The 20,703-nt window shown below is 41.6% G+C and overlaps 1 protein-coding gene across 3 annotated transcripts; it reads right to left on the reverse strand.

The window, feature by feature from the left end:
* Positions 1–7,005: 7,005 nt before the first annotated feature.
* LOC143040675 (uncharacterized) lies at positions 7,006–16,672 on the reverse strand. 3 transcript variants are annotated; one of them, XM_076211942.1, is made up of 5 exons: positions 16,518–16,672; positions 14,880–15,042; positions 10,607–10,678; positions 9,841–10,005; positions 7,006–7,219 (listed from the first exon to the last, which is right to left on the reverse strand). In XM_076211942.1, the coding sequence occupies exons 2-5, from the start codon at positions 15,033–15,035 to the stop codon at positions 7,097–7,099; spliced, it is 516 nt and encodes a 171-aa protein (XP_076068057.1). In that variant the 5' UTR covers positions 15,036–15,042; positions 16,518–16,672; the 3' UTR covers positions 7,006–7,096. The 3 variants fall into 3 exon arrangements, with proteins under 3 accessions (XP_076068057.1, XP_076068059.1, XP_076068058.1); XM_076211944.1 differs by having other exon boundaries at positions 16,475–16,671; XM_076211943.1 differs by lacking the exon at positions 16,518–16,672 and adding an exon at positions 16,346–16,485.
* Positions 16,673–20,703: the final 4,031 nt, after the last annotated feature.

Raw genomic sequence — 20,703 nt, forward strand, 5'->3', positions numbered from 1 at the left:
ATAGAGTGAGAAATGAGGAGAACGGGTGAAAAAGGATTTGGGAGATAGGGTTGATGAAAGAATATTAGGATGGTTTGGACACATGGAAAGAATGAGTGAAGAAAGACTAGTAAAAGGTATGGAAGGCTGAGGTGGATGGATGGGGTGAAGGGGGCTTTGGGGAAGAGGGGAATGTCTGTTGAGGACAGAAGACAGGTGAGTATATGGATGATGATGTGATTGCATGAGGAGGAATCGTACTTCTACGGTTCTAACTGCCTCCTAATAACCGTAGGAGGCAGTTAGAACCGTATTAGTACAATTTGATATCTTCCTTGGCCGACCAGAGCTATGCTTTGGAGTACGAATGATGTCACTTCCTTCGTCTCAAAATTTCTTGGTCCACTTTTGCACTTGACGCACTCCAATTCCCACACGAGTAGCAATATCTTTACACTTATAACCCTCCTTATAGAGGGTTATGATTGTAACAACTGTCTCTTTCCAGCTCTTTACCACTTCCCATTACGGAGATATCAAGGCACAAAAACAGAGACCACCGCAAAAAAAGACTACTCTCCGTGAGAGATGTTTAGAAACTGACTCCATGTGACATCGAGTGCGCCTAAACAGAGTTGCCAAATAGTGTGTATTGTCTCGGCTAAATACGGGTACAAACGCTAGCATTGAAAAATAGCGAAAAGTTTGGGTGGAAAGTTGTATTTTTCGCATGTTTTGAGTTTAGGGGAAAGTTGGGGCGCCCAAACTTTTCGCGGCTACTGTACATGTGCCAGAAGGGAGGTAGCCAAAAAAAAAAAAAAGCTCCCACCTATTCAATCCATATTGCATTCCCTCTAATTGGCACCTGAATGACTGATCCCTGCATCTTGTCCAGTGCCCTGGGTCAGAAGCTGTTGCATGATGAGCACATCCACAGCAAAGCAGCTTCATTAAATCAGCAACCCCCCCTCTCCCTCTCTTATGTTCCATGTTTCTGCCCCATACAGTGCTGTTGGCACAATCACTCCTTCATACAATCTCCTCTTGGCATCCATACCCAAATGTCTATCTTATTACACTTTTCAATCCACCAAGGCATTTACTCACTTCTCTCAATCTACATCCTACCTCCACCACCACTCCACCCTTTCCTGCCACATTTGCACCCAAGTATCTAAAACTATCCACTCCCTCGTCTCTCCCTTAATACTCTCTTCCAGTCTGCTGCCACTTTCACCCCTTGTACATCTCATCACCTTGCTTTTAATCACATTTGTACTCGACTTCCTTTTTTCACCTTCTTTCCCAAACTGTCACTAACTTCCTCAATCCCTCCTCTGATCCTGCTACAAGCTGTGTTGTCCACAAACAACAGCTGGCTTATCTTCCACTTCTCTCCATTTTCTTAAGCCATTCCAATCCCTGACCCACCACCCTTGGATTATGTAATTTTTGTGCAACAGCTACATGTATAAAAAAAAAAATGAAAGCCAGGCACCCTTTTTGTTTATTTACATGAACCCTCTCCCCAACCCCACCTTGTTCACCCTGGTTCTATTTAGATGTATAAATTTCGATAGTTAAGGAAAGGAGGGGTGACCAAAAATTGGATGGGTTGAAAGGAGCATTGAACCAGAGGAATGCAGATGATGTGGGGCAAGTTGAGCGTGGAGCATTGAACCAGAGGAATGCAGATGATGTGGGGCAAGTTGAGCGTGGATGATTGTGTGATCTATGGAAGGGAGTGGATGTGTGTGTGACATTTTGACACAGCCCAGAGAGAAATTTCCATGTCTTCAACGTTTGCATGGAGTGAAGAAGAGTGGTTAACACCAATTGATTGATGTGGATGTACTGCATCTTGGCGTGTTGCTACTGCCCCAGGGGATGGGTGAGATGCAGGGATGACCAGGACAAGCCAAGGTAGAAATACCCCATTTGACTTTGCCTACTTCTCTTACAAGGAGGGAAAAAAGCCATTGGTATATGTAATACTGATTAACTACTTTCCAGCATTAGAAGATCAGGGAGTGTTCTATGCCACTACTCAGGTCTAAGTCCAACAATATACTGGTTAAAAATATCGCACACAGCAAAGCAGAACTACAAAATTAAGGTTGCCAGACAAGCAAGATCCAACCCACAGGCCTTGATTCATCTCTACAGAACAAAAAATAGATAGGCTCAAAACAAAGATGTAATGGTAGATTTGGAGGGAAAAATGAGCAAGACACATTTTCTCTCAGTATTTACAAAGAAGAGGTTAGGTATGGTACCTGACTGCAACTCAATCTTCACTGGGGTGGAGGGAAGTACATACATACATATACCAAGGCTTTTTTCCCCCTTACAAGGTAGGTAGCCAAAAAAGGGAAAGGCATAAAATCATTTCCACCCATTCCATCCCTGAGTACACTCTACACCCCTCCACCCTCCCTCTTATCTGAGCACCTCCTGGATGACGGGTCATCCCTGCACCTTGTCCACTGCCCTGGGTCAGAAGCAGTGTCGCAAGACACAGCACATCCACAGCAAGGCCGCTTCATTAAATCGGCGACTCCCCTCTCCGTCCCCCCCATTGCATAAAAGGAGAGGATGGGGAGAATTCCCTTCAGGCTGCATCAAATTTTGCTCACACATACCACCTCGCCCCCCATTTCACCGCATGCAATCACATCATCATCCATATACAACAATTCTCCATTCACCCCCGTCTTCTGTCCTCTCCCGTCCTTCCTCAACAGACATTCCCCTCTTCCCCAAAGCCCCCTTCACCCCATCCATCCACCTCATCCTAGGACATCCCCTCATGTTCACTCCCTCCACATCTGCCTTCCATACCTCTTTTACTAGTCTTTCTTCACTTATTCTTTCCTTGTGTCCAAACCATCCTAATATTCTTTCATCAACCCTATCTCCCAACTCCTTTTCCACCCGTTCTCCTCACCTCATTTCTCACTCTATCTAGCCTAGTAACCCCTATCATACTTCTCAGACACCTCATCTCAAACACATTCAAACTTCTCTCTTCTTCTCTTATTTTCCATGTTTCTGCCCCATACAGTGCTGTTGGCACAATCACTCCTTCATACAGTCTCCTCTTAGCATCCATTCCCAAATGTCTATTCCTCATTACACTCTTTAATCCACCAAGGCATTTACTCGCTTCTCTCAATCTACCTCCACCTTTTCCTGCCATATTTGCACCCAAGTATCTAAAACTATCCACTTCCTCCAGTCGCTCTCCCTTAATGTTCACTTCCAGTCTACTGCCACTTTCACCCCTTGTACATCTCATCACCTTACTTTTACCCACATTTATCTTGAGCTTTCTTCTATCACATACTCTCCCAAACTCTGCCACCAACTTCCTCAATCCCTCCTCTGATCCTGCCACAAGCGCAGTGTCGTCTGCAAACATCAGCTGGCTCACCTCCCACTTTTCTCCATTTTCTTTAACCATCTCCAATCCCTTGCCCACTACCCTTGCATTTATCTCTCGCACCACCCCATCCATATATAAGTTGAACAGCCAGGGCGACATAACGCATCCTTGACGAAGTCCCACCTTTACCTCAAACCACTCACTCTCCATTTCCAATCCTGACACAAGCTCTACTACTCTCATAAAAACTTGACAGCTCCCAGAAGCTTTCCTCCTATACCATATATCTGCATAACCTCCCACAGTGCCTTTCTGTCTACCCTATAAGCCTTTTCCAGATCCATAAAATCCCAAAAAACATCCTTCCCCTTTCCTATAGCTTTCTCACATATCTGTCTTACCACAAAGATCTGATCTACACAACCTCTACCCGTCCTAAATCCACACTGTTCCTCACTAATTACTCCTTCTGTTCGTCTCCTAATCCTCTCAATCAAGATCCTCCCATAAGCCGTCCCAACTACACTTAACAAGCTAATCCCTCTGAAACTACTACATTAACACTTGTCCCCTTTTCCCTTGTAAAGAGGAACTATACAGGCACTCTACCCTCTCTCCAGCAAACATTAAATAACCTCACCAGCCAGTCCACCATCACTGTACCTCCCTTTTTCAGACATTCTGCATGGCATCCATTCAGACCAGGTGCCTTACCTGCTTTCATCATCTTAACAACTGCCTTCACCTCATCCTTCCTTATTTCTCCTCACTCATCACTCTCATTTTCTTCGCATTTCCCACTGCAGCTATCTTTCCCTCCCTATCCTCCTTCACATTTAGCAACTCCCTAAAATATTCTGCCCATCTTCCCCTTACTGCCTTCTCCTCCATTATCATCTCTCCATCTGCACCTTTTCTTCTCTACTTGATTCGCCACCTCTTCCTCTCTTAATTTCTTTCCAAAACATTTTATTACTTTCAAAATTTTCTGTCATACTCTTACCCCATTTCACATCTGCTCTCCTTGCCTCCTTTACCTTTTGCTTTACTTCTTTTCTTTGTACCCCTCATATGACTCGTCCTATTTTGTAACCAATCTGTGAAAGCTCACTTCTTCTCTTCTACAACCTTGTTTCCTCATCCCACCATTCACTACCCTTTCTTCTATTTCCCCCTGTCCTCCTTGTTCCACACACCATCCTTGCACACTTTATGACTCCCTCCTTGAACCATCCCCATTCCTCCTCCACACCCAGCTCTACTCTATCATTTACTCCCTCCCACTCCTTCAGCTTCTTTCCGTACTCCTTTTCATTCAAAGAGTTCACTCTAAGAACCTCCCTACCTTTTGTCCCTTTCCTCTTTCTCCATCTATCCTCCACTCTCAACTTACCTTCCACCAAAAAATTATCTGATATTCCCCCACCCTCTCCCCTTAGCACATGTACATCCTTAACTCTTCCCATCATAATCCTATTTACCACTACATAATCCATTAACACTATCTACCACCCTTCCCTCCACCACCATCTCCCATGTGTACTTATGCTTGACTTTCTTCCGAAACACTATTTGCTATCATCAACTCTCTTTCTAGACACATTTCCACCAACTCTCCACTATGATTCTATCCTGGAACTCCACATTTCCCAACCACTCCATCGATTGGACCATTTCCTACCCTAGCATTAAACCACTCCATCGATTGGACCATTTCCTACCCTAGCATTAAGGTCTCCCAGTACTATTACATTGACATTTCTTCCTAAATCCTCTATGCACTCATTGAAATCTATCCAAATGGCCTCCCTTTCTTCTACACTCTTCTCATTGCCAGACCCATATGCACTTACAAAGACCCACATCTCCTTTCCCAGTTTCACCTTCATCCACATTATCCTTGAGGAAACCTCCTTCCACTCCACTACCCGTTTACCTATCTCTTCACTTACTAGAATAGCCACCCCTTCCCACTCTCGCCCTCTCTTCACTCCTGATAACCTCCCACTTACACTCGCCCTTCCCTTTCAACTTAGTTTCACTCAAAGCCAACACATCCATCTTTCTTCTCACAAACATACTATCTCTTCCCTTTTACTCTCATCTGTACCACATCCACGCACATTAAAAGACCCAAACCTTAGGGTGCTGGTCCGAAAACTCCCAGACCCTCTTATGCCTTCTCTTTTTTGTTTAGGAATGTCCCCTGTGGGGCTACAAGGAGAAGGATGCCTAGTCCCAATCCCCGTTCCTTTCTTCTCCCCTCTTACGATCCAAGTGGGAATACTTGGTGGCTGTATTCTTTTCCCCCACCACAGAAAAGGAATACTCAGAGAGATGGTACAGGACAGCAACAAGGGGTTGGGGGACAGCATAACGGAGGGACAGTCGTAGTATAAAAGTGTCATCATTTCTCTATGAACTGAGTTTTCCTCTATCATAGACAAAATGATGTGTGGCTCTGGTCCGTAGGGGCGCCCCATATAGACCCTAAAGTATCAACTGCATGCTACTTTGCCACAATAACAAGCAGCCAATACCCCAGACGGGAGGGAAGTAGACTAATATAATAATTGGAAAGGCAGAGGTAGTCGAACAGATTGATAAACTGAAAGCTACAAAATCCACAGGTCCAGAAGCAATTTTTGCAAGAGTGTGTTTGAAATGTGCAACCAGTCAATGGAAATATTTAAGTTGGGAGACATTGGCTTTGTGCCTATTTCTTGGGCCCAAGGAAACTTTGTTCCTATTTTCAAAAAGGGTGACAAATCATCTATACACAGTTACAGGCCAATCAGTTTTATATTAATTATGGGTAAATGCTTGAATCGATAATAGCCGATAGAATCAAAAGATCACAATATTTACACTTGATTCATGACTCAGCACAGGTTCTCCATGGGTAAATCATGTGTAACTAATCTTTTTACACTAATGTCTACAAGGTGTCTGATAATGATAGTTACAATGTTATTAACTTGACTCTAGCAAAGCGTTCAACATGGTGCACCATCAGAAATTATTGAAGTCAAAGACCATGGTGTAGGACGAAATGTGTTTGAATGGATAAGCGACAGAAAAGTGGGTCACCTTAAACAGTGTAAAATCAAAATGAAATGTCACTGGTGGAGTTCCCCAGGGCTCAGTTTTGGGTCCCTTATTGTTCATTTGTATACACAGTGGTACCTCTATTTACGCATGCCCTTATGTACACAAAATTCTATTTTCGCAGTCAAATTATGGGGAAAACCTCGTTGCTACTCATGCAGAAAATTTCTATTTACATGGGCACATTAGTGCCCATTACTGCGCGGAAAATCAAATCCTGTGCCTCCATCTTGCTGACATCACCATTCATGCACTTTGTTGTTTCTCCTCCCACCATCTTTGTGTGCATGACTGGTCCTTCTTTCGGCACCTACCCCTTGGTATCTTTTGTGCCTTTAAAATGCCTCCAAATCAGGTGGGAAATATAAGATGAGAGGGTCAATGAATGGTTGTATGCTTTGAATTTGCCAAGGAATCCTTTAGTATGTATTTCATGGAAAGACCATCTTGCCATGGAATACATTTTAGGGATTCAGCTTTGTGAATGCAGCCCTTGTATTGATAAAATATTATAATGGTAAATCAAAAGCACATTTTTCAATATGAACTGAAATCAATACCAGTTCAAATTTTATACCAAAAAAATTATATGAAATTGACAAGATGTACTTCATTGCTGTAATGTTATTTCAACATATCCATATAGGCCCCAGAGAGAAGGGCATCTTCATCTACCCCAAGTTTCTTCATAAGGTCCTTTGCTATTTCTTCTCCTTGCTCTAAAGTTTCATCATCCTTCAAGGTTACCTGCAATAAAAACAAGGCTTGAAGTTTGGCAATAACATGGTGCCTCTCAAAGACCACCAATAATTATCTACATACCAAGATCTTCTTCACCCTCATTTCCCTCTCATCTTGGCTCTTTGCTTCTGCCTGGGTCAGAAGCAATGTAGCAAGACACAGTACACCCACAGCAAGGCCGCTTCACTTACATGGCAACCCTTCCTCATCCCATCATGCAGAAAATAGAGAAGACTGGGAGAAATCTCTTCAAACTGCATCAAAATATCATCTATACAAGACCATTCTCCACTCACCCCTCTCTCCTGCCTTCTCCTTTTCCCCCTCAACAGAATTTCCCTCTTGCTCAAAGTCCTTTTATCCCCACATGTACCTGTGCGTGACTCTCCCTCTTGGGCAGGTTTTGGCCAAGCTGACAATTTCAGTCAGTCTATTGGTCACCCCCTCCTTTTTTAAGGGTCATTTTGGCCACCATCTTTACCACAAGTTCAGGGTCACAAGGTCTCCTGCGGGTTTGACTTGGACACCCCTCAGGCCAAAGTTGCGGAAAGGTATGGATCCACCCAGAGCCTCAAATTTGGCTGGGCCCCATGTACATGCCCTTGGGTTCCTCACAGTGCCCTATCCACAACCCTCTTCTTCTGGTGTAGGTTTCATCCAAAGTAGCAACTTTGTCCAATTTGCCCATCATCTTGCCCACAGATTGAAGGCTGTCAGACCTGCTTCTTGTATGACTGAATGATGCATTGCTAATAACTACAATTGGGGAAAAAGAGTTCCTTGATAATGTCCACATGATCTGTTGTTCAAATGAGTTAAGTCCAAATATATACCCATCCTTCATCCATACAAAAATTCATTTATTGTTCCATCTTGGCTCCTTGTGGATAAAGGGTAATTTCTGCTAACTGTTTAGTTCAAAGGCAATACTACAAGACATAGCACCTCCAGAGTAGGACCCAGTAATCATTTACCACCACTACATTAATATGTTGACCCTCCTGACCTCATTCACTCCCTTTGGATTGCATCAATTCCTCATCTGTTCACAACCACTCCACTCATATATATCTCTTGCCCTCTTCCTTTCCTGCTCAACAGACATTCCTCTAGCACCTTGCCTTTTTCACCCCATCCATCTAAATCTTGGTGTCTCAAATTTACTCCATCTACCTCCACACTTTTTGCTAATCATTCTTTCCATGTGCATACACAAACTGTATTCTTTGATCAACCCTATCTGGCAGTTCTATCCACCCCAACTCTGCCTGACCTCCACATTTCTCACTCTATCCATCCTCATAACCCCAATCATATAAAAACACATTCACTGATAACAAAACAAGCACTTCGAGAACAACCACTAAACACCCTTTTCTATCAACAACCTCCCCCACTTGACATTAGCACCACAGAATAATCCCTCCCAAGAGAAGCCAAACTGCACTAGTAAATCTAGCACTAAAACAGTACAAACACAGAATAGGCCTAGACACGTATATAAACCACCCCACATACAATCATCACTGAGAAGACAATGAACATATACACTGCCCCATCCTAACCATACCCAAACAACAAAACACAAAATTTATTCCCTGAGTAACTTATGGACCAATCCAGAAGTTGTTGCCTACCTGGGAGATCTGGGGCAACAGAGTGATAGACTGACTAAGATTTGAATCTTCAAGTCACTTGTGTAGGCTACAGCTGTGACGCATAGACACCGAATTCTGACTTGAAGATTCATCTCAAAGTCTTTGGGGGGGCAAGTGTCTTCAAAGAATCATAGAGAATCACTGGAACAACAATGTATCAAACTGAGAGACCTTTTCATGCAACTCAATTTAAGCCTGTTACCACAATAATTCATTAACCCCTTCCATACGGTGCCGCACACGTAGGCGTCATGGGGAGCGAGTGTATTCGCGAGGCTGCCATATCGGCATCTTGATTATATTTATTGTAGTCGCCCCTCCATAATGACATTCTTTCTAATTCTTTTGTAATCGCATTTTCTATGGTTATCAAAATTCACGGGTGAAGAGAGAACGATCGATATAAGCGGTGACTATATTTTATGATGCGAGTATTATTACGACACGTCGTACGGCTGGCATTGGCTGCTGCCACCGAGATCTTAGTCCATGACGCCTACGTGTGCGGCACCGTATGGAAGGGGTTAACATCAACTCTGTAGTTTATGGGCATATGACGCACTTCCTTGATGTTAATCCCACTCACAGATTTGTCTCCACAAGAGACAACCCACAGTGGAAGAGACATTGGGGACAGCCACAGAACTTGTATCTAGGACAAGAGCTGTCTTGAATGAGAAAGTTGGCTCCATGGGTGCTTGCTCATGTAAACCATGGGTATTGTTGACAGTACAAGAGTGAGGCTCCCCCACATATGTCCCTAACTTATGATGATGTGGAACTGGTACATCTCAATGGATAAATTGAATAGAATATATAATTCAAACTATACACATCAAAAGGCCTATTCCCCCTGGGAGGTGGCCAGCCAAGGCATGCACCCAAACATATCTGTTTTCCCTTTTATCTTAGTTTTGTGTGGATGAAGGGTTACATAATTACATAACATAAAAGGAAAACAAAAATTACCTCTAGTTCCATGAAATTCCCAAGGCCTTCCACCTGGTCCACATGTACCCGAGTCTGACCAACCAGGTACAGAGTTCGCTTTTTCTTTACAACTCCTTTAATACCCAAACACTTCTCCAGTAAGGTAGCCATTGTTCCACTGAGTTCACCTTCTTTGCCATTAACCTGAAAATGATGAGTCAGCACATAAAAAAAAAAAAAAAATCTATATTGTTTTTACATTTGCTCTTGGGATCATTGGGATCAACTATGGACACCTACAAATGTTGATCCAACAAGATGGACTTTATAACTTCATAACCTGTCAACACCTTCACCTCCATCTGAAGGTAAAGCCCCAAGGGGTTGACATTTGGTCTTTGGACCAGGCCCAAGATCTATTTCAACATTATTTCTTCCACCTTTTTACTTCATGATACCTGACAACTGGTGAATGTTCTTCTGCTACTAGAAGCTGATGATGTCGACACAATTTTACACAATTATGTAGCTGCAACACAAACTACAGTCCAATGTTTCTTTCTAAATACTTAGGGGAGGGTCTGAGGACCACTGTTAGTCAACTGTGGTGTCAGTTTTCTGTTAGTGATACTTTAAATGATGACAATTATTGAAATTGTTCTTAATTCATTCAAGAGAGAACTTGGGCAATGGCATAAAAGATGTCTTTTGACTAGTATTGAAATAATTTATTCAGTTTCAGGAAAACTATGGTAGCAAGAAGGTTAGGAATGTTTCAAGTAACCAGAAAATAATAAAAACTTACCTTTACATAATCACTACCTTTTGGTCCTATCTTGTCATCACGTTCATAATAGATCAGCTCTTCTTGCTCATCCTTCATAATAGAAATAAACAAATCAATTAAACCTTTAGCAAAATCAAGGATACATACATACACCAAAGGTTTTTCCCCCTACACAGGGGGTAGCCAAAAAGAAAAAGGCATAGAAACCACTCCCACCCATTCCATTTCCTATATATTCCATTCCCCTCCACCCTCTTATCTTGGCACCTCCTGGATGATATACATATATTAAAGGACCTCTTCCCTGTTATATAGGTAGTAGGTGAGTCAGAGTATACACCCACCCTACACCCTGAATAAATAATAATAATAAAAAAATTATATATATATTGTGAATGAAGGGTTATCCCTGACCCCCACCACACTGCTGAGGTCAAAGGGAATGCAACATCTCAACATATGGCCTGACAGCTTAGGCTGGTATTTCCCCACTACTTCATTATATGCAGACACACACAACATTCATTATCAAGAATGGTACAAAGCAGAAAAGAACATCCCTTTGAGAAATATCATTTCCTCATCCAGTGAAAAACACTCCACCCACACCTATTTTTCCTCTCTTCCTTGTTAGAAGAATGTTTATTGAACAAGTAGGAACTGGTATATTTTTGTCCTTAATAAGTGGGTATAGTGCACTGAGGTTATCTGCATAGAGTGTGAATGACAGGTACCTGCCCATTTTCAAAATTTGCTAATCTCTTCACCTTCATCAGGAGATGCAGCCTTGAGGAGCTGACACTCGATCTTGACTGGGCCCAACATGGAGAGCCAACAACTGATGACATCCCCTCCTACCTTTTTCTTCCAGTGACACGGAAATATTCCCACATCAATACAAAAGACAACAGTACAAAGTTTCTTCACAGAGACATATGAGAAGCCCCGAGGACTATTGCCAGCCACTGTAGGACTAAGTGTTTTCCAGTGAAACTCACAGCAACAATAATCATCATTATTATTATCATGACCATCATCTGTCAAGGTGAGTGCTTTGGTGTTATGCTCTGGATCTGGTGCAGGAAGAACACTTGTAAAAAAAAAGTTGAATAATGTTGGTCTAAGTATGGGTTCTCACGGGACTCCATTGTAGACTTTTTGTCTCAGAAATTTATTGTTTTGGGTTACATTGTACTGTCTGGATGTAAAATGAATTCACCTCACTGCTGCCCATCAAACCTTATCAACTTTTCTCTCTTGCATTTGGAGGTGCATACCCAAGGGGGCTGACATCTAGTCTTTGAACTGGGTCTAGCCATCAAAATACCTGTGACAATAACCTACATCATTAAAAAATAAAACCCATTCAACCACCCCTTCCACCTCAGCACCTCAAGGATAAAGCGTTGACCCCCACCAGGCTGCATATTATTAGATAGGCAAATATCTGTAAACAATTTCTTGCTCATTTCTTTTCATTTTTTCAACTTAAAACTAAGAGTTAGATTCCTGGGCCCCTCACTCCATCCTCTTTATTAATCCTCTATGACATATATCAGAACATAGTAATGGTATTCTTGTATGGCTCTAGTCTGTAGAAGTCCCCAAAATAGTCCTTAAAGTCTTGACTACATATAACCATGCAGTCAATACCTTAGTATGGGGGAACAAAATACATAAACCAAAGGCTTTTTCCCCCTAACAAGGAAGATAGCAAATAAACAAAGGCATAAAATCCACTCCCACCCATTCCATCCCCACATACTCCACTCCCATTCACCCCCCTTCTTCCCTCTGGTCATCCCTGCATCTCGCCCACTGCCCTGGGTCAGAAGCAGTGTCACAAGACACAGCACATCCACAGCAAGGTCACTTCATTAAATCGGCAACCCCCCATCCCCTCGTGCAAAAAAAAAAGAGAAGACAGGATGAAATTCCCTCAGGCTGCATCAAATTATTTTTCCACACATACTCCCTCACCTGCCATCCCCCACCCACTCCACCTCATGCATCACAGCATCATCCATACACAACAATTCTCCACTGACCCCTATCTTCTGTCTTCTCCCATCCTTCCTCAACAGACATTCGCCTCTTTCCAAATGCCCCTTTTAACCCACCCATCCATCTCATCCTTGGTTGCCCCCTCATGTTCACTCCATCCACCTATGCCTTCCACACCTCTTTTACTAATCTTTCCTCACTCATTCTTTCCTTGTGTCCAAACCATCCCAATACTCTTTCATCAATCCTATCTCCCAACTCTCTTTCCACCCCCATTCTCCTCCTCATTTCTCACTCCAAAAAATATAGCACAAATTAAAGAATATGGAAACAAAATTTTGTGCCAATCCTACATATAATATATATAATTCATACATGATCTTGTCATGGCATTTTAAATCTCATTAGTAATACACACATACATATACCAAGGCTTTTTTCCCCTTACAAGGGAGGTAGCCAAAAAGGAAAAGGCATAAAATAATTCCCACCCATTCCATCCCTGAATACACTCCACAACCCACCCTCCCTCTCATCTTAGCACCTCCTGGTTGACGGGTCATCCCTGCACCTTGCCCACTGCCCTGGGTCAGAACCAGTGTCGCAAGACACAGCACATCCACAGCAAGGCCGCTTCATTAAATCGGCGACCCCCCCTCTCCGTTCCCCCATGCATAAAGGAGGAGACGGGGAGAAATCCCTTCAGGCTGCGTCAAAATTTGCTCACACATACTACCTCAACCCCCATCCCCCCACCCATTCCACCTTTAGTAATAACAGCACTTTTATCTTTGGGGACCATATTGCACCAAAGTGTTGAAGTCAAAGAGGAGGTAAAGGAGGGTAGTTTATCAAAACTAGAAAAAAAAAATCATCATTTAAGAAACCCAGAATGTATTCATTTGAGGTGCTGATGGATATGACATGGTTGTTTAACATATCTAAGGCTTAGGTATAATTAAACTGAAGTATCTGAAAACGATTTGCAACAGGAAGAGCCAAGATTAGATTTAGGTACCTCTTCACATGGTGGTTTATGGATGATGTTGTGTCAGGGAGTAGTTATGTGTGAATAATATTTTGATGCAGCCTGAAGGGATTTCTCCCTGTCTTCAATGTTTTTACAGGAGGGGACAGAGAGGGGCTCACCGATAAAATTGAGTGGCCTTGCTGTTTATGTGCTATGTCTTGCTGCATTGCTTCTGACTCAGGGTAATGGGCAAGATGCAGGGATGACCTGTCATCTGGGAGGAGCCAAGATAAGAGGGAGGGAGGGAGTGGTGATGAATAGGAGTGGAGTGGGTGGGGATGATATTGATGAGAGTGGAATTATGCATATTGATTTTGGCTACCTCCCTTGTAAGGGGGGAAAAGCCTTTGGTATATTTACCTACCTGTAGCATAAGGAAAGGAACAACGCTCTTTGGGTCTTGTCTCCTATTCTCTAATTTTCTAACATACCTAAACTCAAATTCATGAACAGTTCCAACTTACTTTATACCTTTGATTTCCAGTCATTACATTTTGATTTGAACTTGGCCTATATCACCTAAGCTATTCCACATATTAATACATCTATATGGAAAACTGTATTTCTTCCCATCCTTCTGACTTGTGGTCTTTCTTTACTTCCATGATCTCTTAAAGCCTGTATGTATATATATATATATGTTAAGATATGTAACAGTTTGCTTGGTACAGATGTAGAAACTGAACATGTTATTGATTATGTCAGTGTCTACATGTGGTATGATCTCTACAGCCTCATGGAATTTTTCAATCCTTTAAGATGAGAAGGTTGGATGAATGGATCTTATCCAGTTGTCCTTATAGGAAAAGAGCCTTTAGCATAAGTATGTATTTACCTTGCTGTAACATACACGAAAGCAGTTATACTTATAAGGCCCTGTCTTTTTTTCCCCAACTATTCTGACTAGTTTTAAATTCCAATATAGTTTTAGCTTTGTCTATATCTATACCATCTCGGCTAATCTAAGAGTTGATGTACCTGGTATGGGTATCTATGTATATATACACATAATATACCAAGGACTTTTTCCACCTTAAAAGGGAGGTAGCCAAAGTCAAAAGGCACAATTCCACTCCCACCCACTCCACCCCTATCCACCAGCCCTCCCTCCCTCTCATCTTGGCTCCTCCTGGGTGTATATACAGAAATTAATTTATAACCAATTCTACATGTATAACATCATCTTCATTGGTTACCACAGAAAAATAATTTCAGTTTACTGGAGAAGTCTAAGTCATCAATTAGATTATTTCTTGCCTTAATTTTGCGGAGTTTGAGCCTTCCTTTGGGTGAATTATAGAAAGTATCTTCCTGGTACAGCACTTTCCCACTACCTCCTGACAGTTGTGTTGCTACTCGATGTAGCGTGGCAAGGTCTAATGCCTTGGCCTTGATTTCAACATTACGTGGCATTACTATACTGAAAATGAAACAGAAAAACACATATTTAAACACTGGACCAAATAGAAATATTTAAGTTGGGTACTAATGCAGTTTAGCAAAATTACAGGAATAATTTGTTGCCATCAATTCCACTCATTATACAACACATGTACAACCAGTCAAATCATAGAACTCTGTGAATAAGTAGGTCTTCTCTGAAAACATAAATCTGAACTAGTACCGACATATTCAGAGGGTTTATTGGAAGCCTTGGGGCACTCCTCTCAAAGGTCCTGAAGTGTCTAAATTACTCTGCATTTCTCCTAGTCTGTTATGTTCAAAATTATGTCTCAGCATCATGGCCATATCTAGTTGAAAGTCCCCTAATTATTTTCTTATATACTTAGGTTGACCAAATTTCAAAGACTGATCTCTACATTTGAATAATGACTGCATTAATGGTATTACCATTAATGCAAAGTCTAGTAATATAAAATCTCTACAAGTCATTATTCTTTCCCTCTAATAAGCATTCAGTTTTTCCTTGAACTAATCAGCTTCAAATGTTCAGTTTTCATCTATATTCTATAACCCAACAGGCAATATACTACTAGGGGGATTGGGGGTTACTTGTGTATCATCTTCCAAATGTAAACAACCTAACTTCTCATGTAGGTTATATCTTCCAGGTATTTGTTAATTCATGAGAGTCTATTTCATGTGAATTTTGTTTAATGCGACTGATAAAATGATTAATTTAATTTGAATTATGCCATTTGGATGAATTAACATGAACCTGGTCTAGATTTTTTACATCCAGACATAATCATTAACTATTATAGTATTAAGAAGCTGGTGCAGAAAAAAAAAATTAAAATATTGGTTTCTGTGCCTCCCTCCCCATCTACCCCAAATTAATTTACGCAATTTTTCATTTACACGATGTCTCGCGGTCCCTATACATCGCGTAAATTAGAACTATCTGTAATTGACTTATAGATTTAGACTTTTTTCATTTTACATTGGCAATTCAAGCCAATAACCAGTATATATGACACTATCAACAACGTAATGAATATTTTCCGATAGTAGGTTACAAGTTTGTTTAATCCCTTGTATGTTATTACATTATTACCTGTGACTTGGTCTATATTCAATACAGACCAAGTAGACCAACATACCAGGGATTAAACAAACTTGTAACCTACTATCGGAAAATAACATACGGGAATCAGACATAAATACATATAAACAATTCTATGTTCATTCAATCCCGACCTCCTGTTTTACCTGTGCTTGTGGACACTTAACTACCGACAATATCTTGTTAATTAACTCACCTGAATGGCTATCCCTGTTTCAATATAATACAGACTAGAGAACAATGAGCTACGGCTACAACACTCGAAAGTAGATTTCGCAGAGCTACTTGCAACTTGGCAGATCAGTAGTTGTCTGATATAACTTACACTGACAGTTCAATAGTGTTTGAAGTTGATCAATAATATTTACTTTAAGTTTAGGTGAATGCTGGGGCAGTATGTTGGGGGCGTTCTTTAATGTATAAGTATGACCACGCACGGCTATGTCACAATGCAACACACTTGTCCAAATCCTGCACGTTGAATGCAACTTCCACACTAAAATTGGCGCGCACAGGCACTAGTGCTTCGATGTCGAGTTGCCTATTTTACCTTTAATTCGCACAACATTACCCTGTTTGCAAATTACCATGTTTGTTGATATATTCATTAAGATCATATATACATACATACATATATATATTATATGTATGTATGTGTAAGAAACATAATGTGAACCCAACACTGTCAATAGATGTTGGTACACTGTTGAGGTTAGAATATGCGGTCCGTCGTCAGATAAGGTATTGTAATTTCGATTTTGTCTGATGTTGAATTTTCAAATGTTCTCTTGGCATGAATCATTCTATTTAACGTGTCTGTGTTCAGGGAATTTCTTATTTTTGTTTTCAAAACATTGGTACGAGAGAAAAACACTGGGGCTTGAATAAACCCTTTGCAATGTTTACATGTAGAAACATGCGTTCACATGGTGATCTGTTGTTTTAAATGGTGATCATACTAATTTTACGGAACTTTTCCGATTTGCGTTACACTCTTGATAGAAAAACTACCACTCAGCCGTTGTGCTGTTGGTTTTACAAGCAGCAAAGTTGTATTTTTTTTATACCATAAGGGAAAACTCTGATCGAAAGTGGATATAGGAGCTTGGACACACGTACATAGGAAAGAGTTAGTCCTATGACCATATATCAAAAGCCTGGAAAGCATTGATTGGAGCTGAATTGGCATGAGCTTAAAGGTAGGGTTACACTAGTCATTGAAAAGCTTGAAGTCCAACTTTAGCATTTGTTCATTCTATTATAAGTGGTTATACGTGTCCAGCCTTACCATGTAGAGAAATTCCCACCAATCACGCAAAAGGAACTACAGCTAACCCTACCCTTTAACCAGAATGAGGAACTCTCATTGGCAGAGCCAATACCATGCCACTTTCTCAAATATTTCAGCCCAAATAACTCTGAACGATTTGCGATCTCCCCTTAAAAATGCATATTGGACGATCTTTGCATCTCTTATACACACACACACACACACACAAGACGAAAATGTAGTAGCACATTTAGTAAAATGTTTTAAATTACCCACTGTCGGAGAAACAAAGCAAAAGAAACAGACGAACTGTATATTTCGACCACTACTGTGGTCCTCTTCATCATCTGCTGAAGAGGACCACAGTGTCACAATTTTTGAAATTGTGACACCCGGCTCGCTGTCTCCCCTTCCCATTTTCTCGTCTGATTTCTCACCGTTACGGCCCTTCATTCCCTATACTCGGGGGAATTACCAGAGTCCTTAAGACTTCTAGTAGCTACATCCTGTCCTTTCTCCTCCTCGTTATCCTCTTCAACTGTCGTGCCATTTTGACAATCAATTTCAGTGCCTTAACGAAGGGAGAGACTTCTAATTATCTAGAAACACCCCCCCCCTTTTTGATTCGTGTTCTCATAGCCAAGCTCAACGGTTTTCGCGCCCAAACAAAGCGCCCAAACACTCCCCCTCCCCACCCCCTGCGCGCTGCCACATATTTGTTTTAAGCTAGGCAATTAGAATAATTAGGATTGTGTCTAACACGCTCGTGAACAGTGTCTACCTCAAGGAACAATTGCAACTGTGTCACCTCCCACATGAACATTATTCGTAGTACCCTTCGCAACTAGGGACGGAGACATAGAACTATTGGCAACGTCGGAAGCCGGCTAGCGGGCATCTCGACCTCACATGCCGCGAGACAGAGGTCAGTCTATCCATTAGGGTCAATCAGGGAGGTTCGGGCCGCTCACGTCCTAGAGAGCCCAATCGCGCCCTATCCTCCCTCATGTGGCTATTAAGGATTTACATACTTAAGTGAGCGCTTACGCACTGTAGACATTCGAAGAGTAATTGCGGGACAAATCCCCTTCCGAAACTTATCAGGTGGAGTGCTGTGTGTGACATCCCGACCATCATGGGGATGTGAATAGTGACTAGAGGCATCCAGCCTCCAGTGAACAAATCATTCGTGTATCAAGGGCGTACGTACCTGTACCCCTTTCCTCGGGACACTGACCTGAAAGGAACTGGATAGCGAATACAAGAAGCCCCCTACGTGTTCAAACCCGCTCCCCCTCCACGAGGCTAATCACAAAGGATGACCCGGGTTACCGCCATGATCGACAACACCGATATCCTTCAATAGCAAAAGCATCCTGCCAGAACGAGGAACAGTACCCCATGGAAGTCATCCCCTCACCCAGCAGAGACCCTCTAAGGATAATAGCAAGTAACAAAGAGTATTTACTAGATAGGACCCCTAGATAGGCGCGCAGGGAGATAGGATAGATAGGATGTATGTGTGAATCCAACTGTTAAAACCCTTATTTAATGTCAAGTAGCATATTTCTAGTGTTTAATTATTCAATTCATTAAAACTCACAATAGGAGTTCTGGGTTTCATTAGCCTAGGACGGTTCACTTAATGAGTTGTCCCATCATAACCCTCCCCCCTCTTTGATCTACTCTCACGCTTGCCTTGGAGGGAAGGCGAGTGGTCCCGAGATGTGATACAAATCGCCTGGACTTCGGTTCCCCAACTGCAGCTATCTTCCCCCTCCCTTCATCAATCACTTAAGGTACGTGTTACCCACACCACCTCATCTACCACCTTCTTCCACTGTCCAGGAATTTGCGTCACACAGTAGTGGTCGAAATATACAGTTCGTCTGTTTCTTTTGCTTTGTTTCTCCTACAGTGGGTAATTTAAAACACACACACACACACACACACACACACACATTCGTCGGATTGACGGCGAAGATTGGAGCTCCGAAGAAAAAGTGAAATTTTCGTGGATCTCAACGTCAAGGAAGTACCTTTTTGTACATCTGGGAATGGATGCTAAGAGGAGGTTATATGAAGGAGTGATTGTGCCAACATCATTGTACGGGGCAGAAACATGGAACATGAGAGAGGAAGAGAGAATGAGCTTGAATGTGTTTGAGATGAAATGTCTGAGAAGTATGATAGGGGTTACTAGGCTAGATAGAGTGAGAAATGAGGAGGTGAGGAGGAGAACAGGGGTGGAAAAGGAACTGGGAGATAGGGTTGATGAAAGAGTATTAGGATGGTTTGGACACATGGAAAGAATGAGTAAGGAAATATTAGTAAAAGAAGTGTGGAAGGCAGAGGTGGAAGGAGTGAATATGAGGGGATGTCCTAGGATGAGGTGGATGGATGGGGTGAAAGGGACATTACAAAAGAGTGAAATATCTGTGGAGGAAGGATCTTCAGAAAACTTGAAAATCTTCATTGGAAATTCACCAGAGCTCAATTTGCTGTTGCATACAATTCAATATGCCTTAATATATATATATATATATATATATATATATATATATATATATATATATATATATATAATATAATATATATATATATATATATATATATATATATATATATATATATTATTATTACACCTAAGTATTATGGGTCGCGATGTAAACTGTTGTTCTTGCAGTGGGTCGCAGTAAACAACAATTGAAAAACGCTGACATAGACAAACGGTTTTATCCTGAATCGGCGTGTTTCACTTGGCTTAGAACAAGTGTCAGATACCGGAATATCCGTAACTTTTTAAAATTTGTTTATTAGTGTTTATTACCACAATATATATTCTGTAAGTTTTATTTTCTATTTCAAGATAATTTTATACTATCGTTGTCGTGGGGCCACGTATCACCTTAGCGACGTTCTTCCTTCTTCCTGCTTCGTCGTAGGACTCGATGATGAGGGCTCTTCTAGCTAATCTCTCTTTTGCTAGTAATGGCTATCAATCCTACAGTCCTATATACATACATACATATACCAAAGGCTTTTTCCCCCTAACACGGGGGGTAGCCAAAAAGAAACAGGCATAGAAATCACTCCCACCCATTTCATTTCCCATATATTCCACTCCCCTCCACCCTCCTCCCTCCCTCCTGTCTTGGCACCTACAGTCATATCTTAGCTAATCATTCTCTAAATTTTCTTCCACTGCACTTTTCTCACTCATTTCTCTCCCCTCGTTCATTCGACACTGGCTCGTCCCACTTGGCCGACGCCAATTCATACCC

Source organism: Oratosquilla oratoria, chromosome 29 (assembly GCF_046742065.1).
Source record: "Oratosquilla oratoria isolate Oo_2021 chromosome 29, ASM4674206v1, whole genome shotgun sequence".
In the NCBI taxonomy this organism is placed as follows: Eukaryota; Metazoa; Arthropoda; class Malacostraca; order Stomatopoda; family Squillidae; genus Oratosquilla; species Oratosquilla oratoria.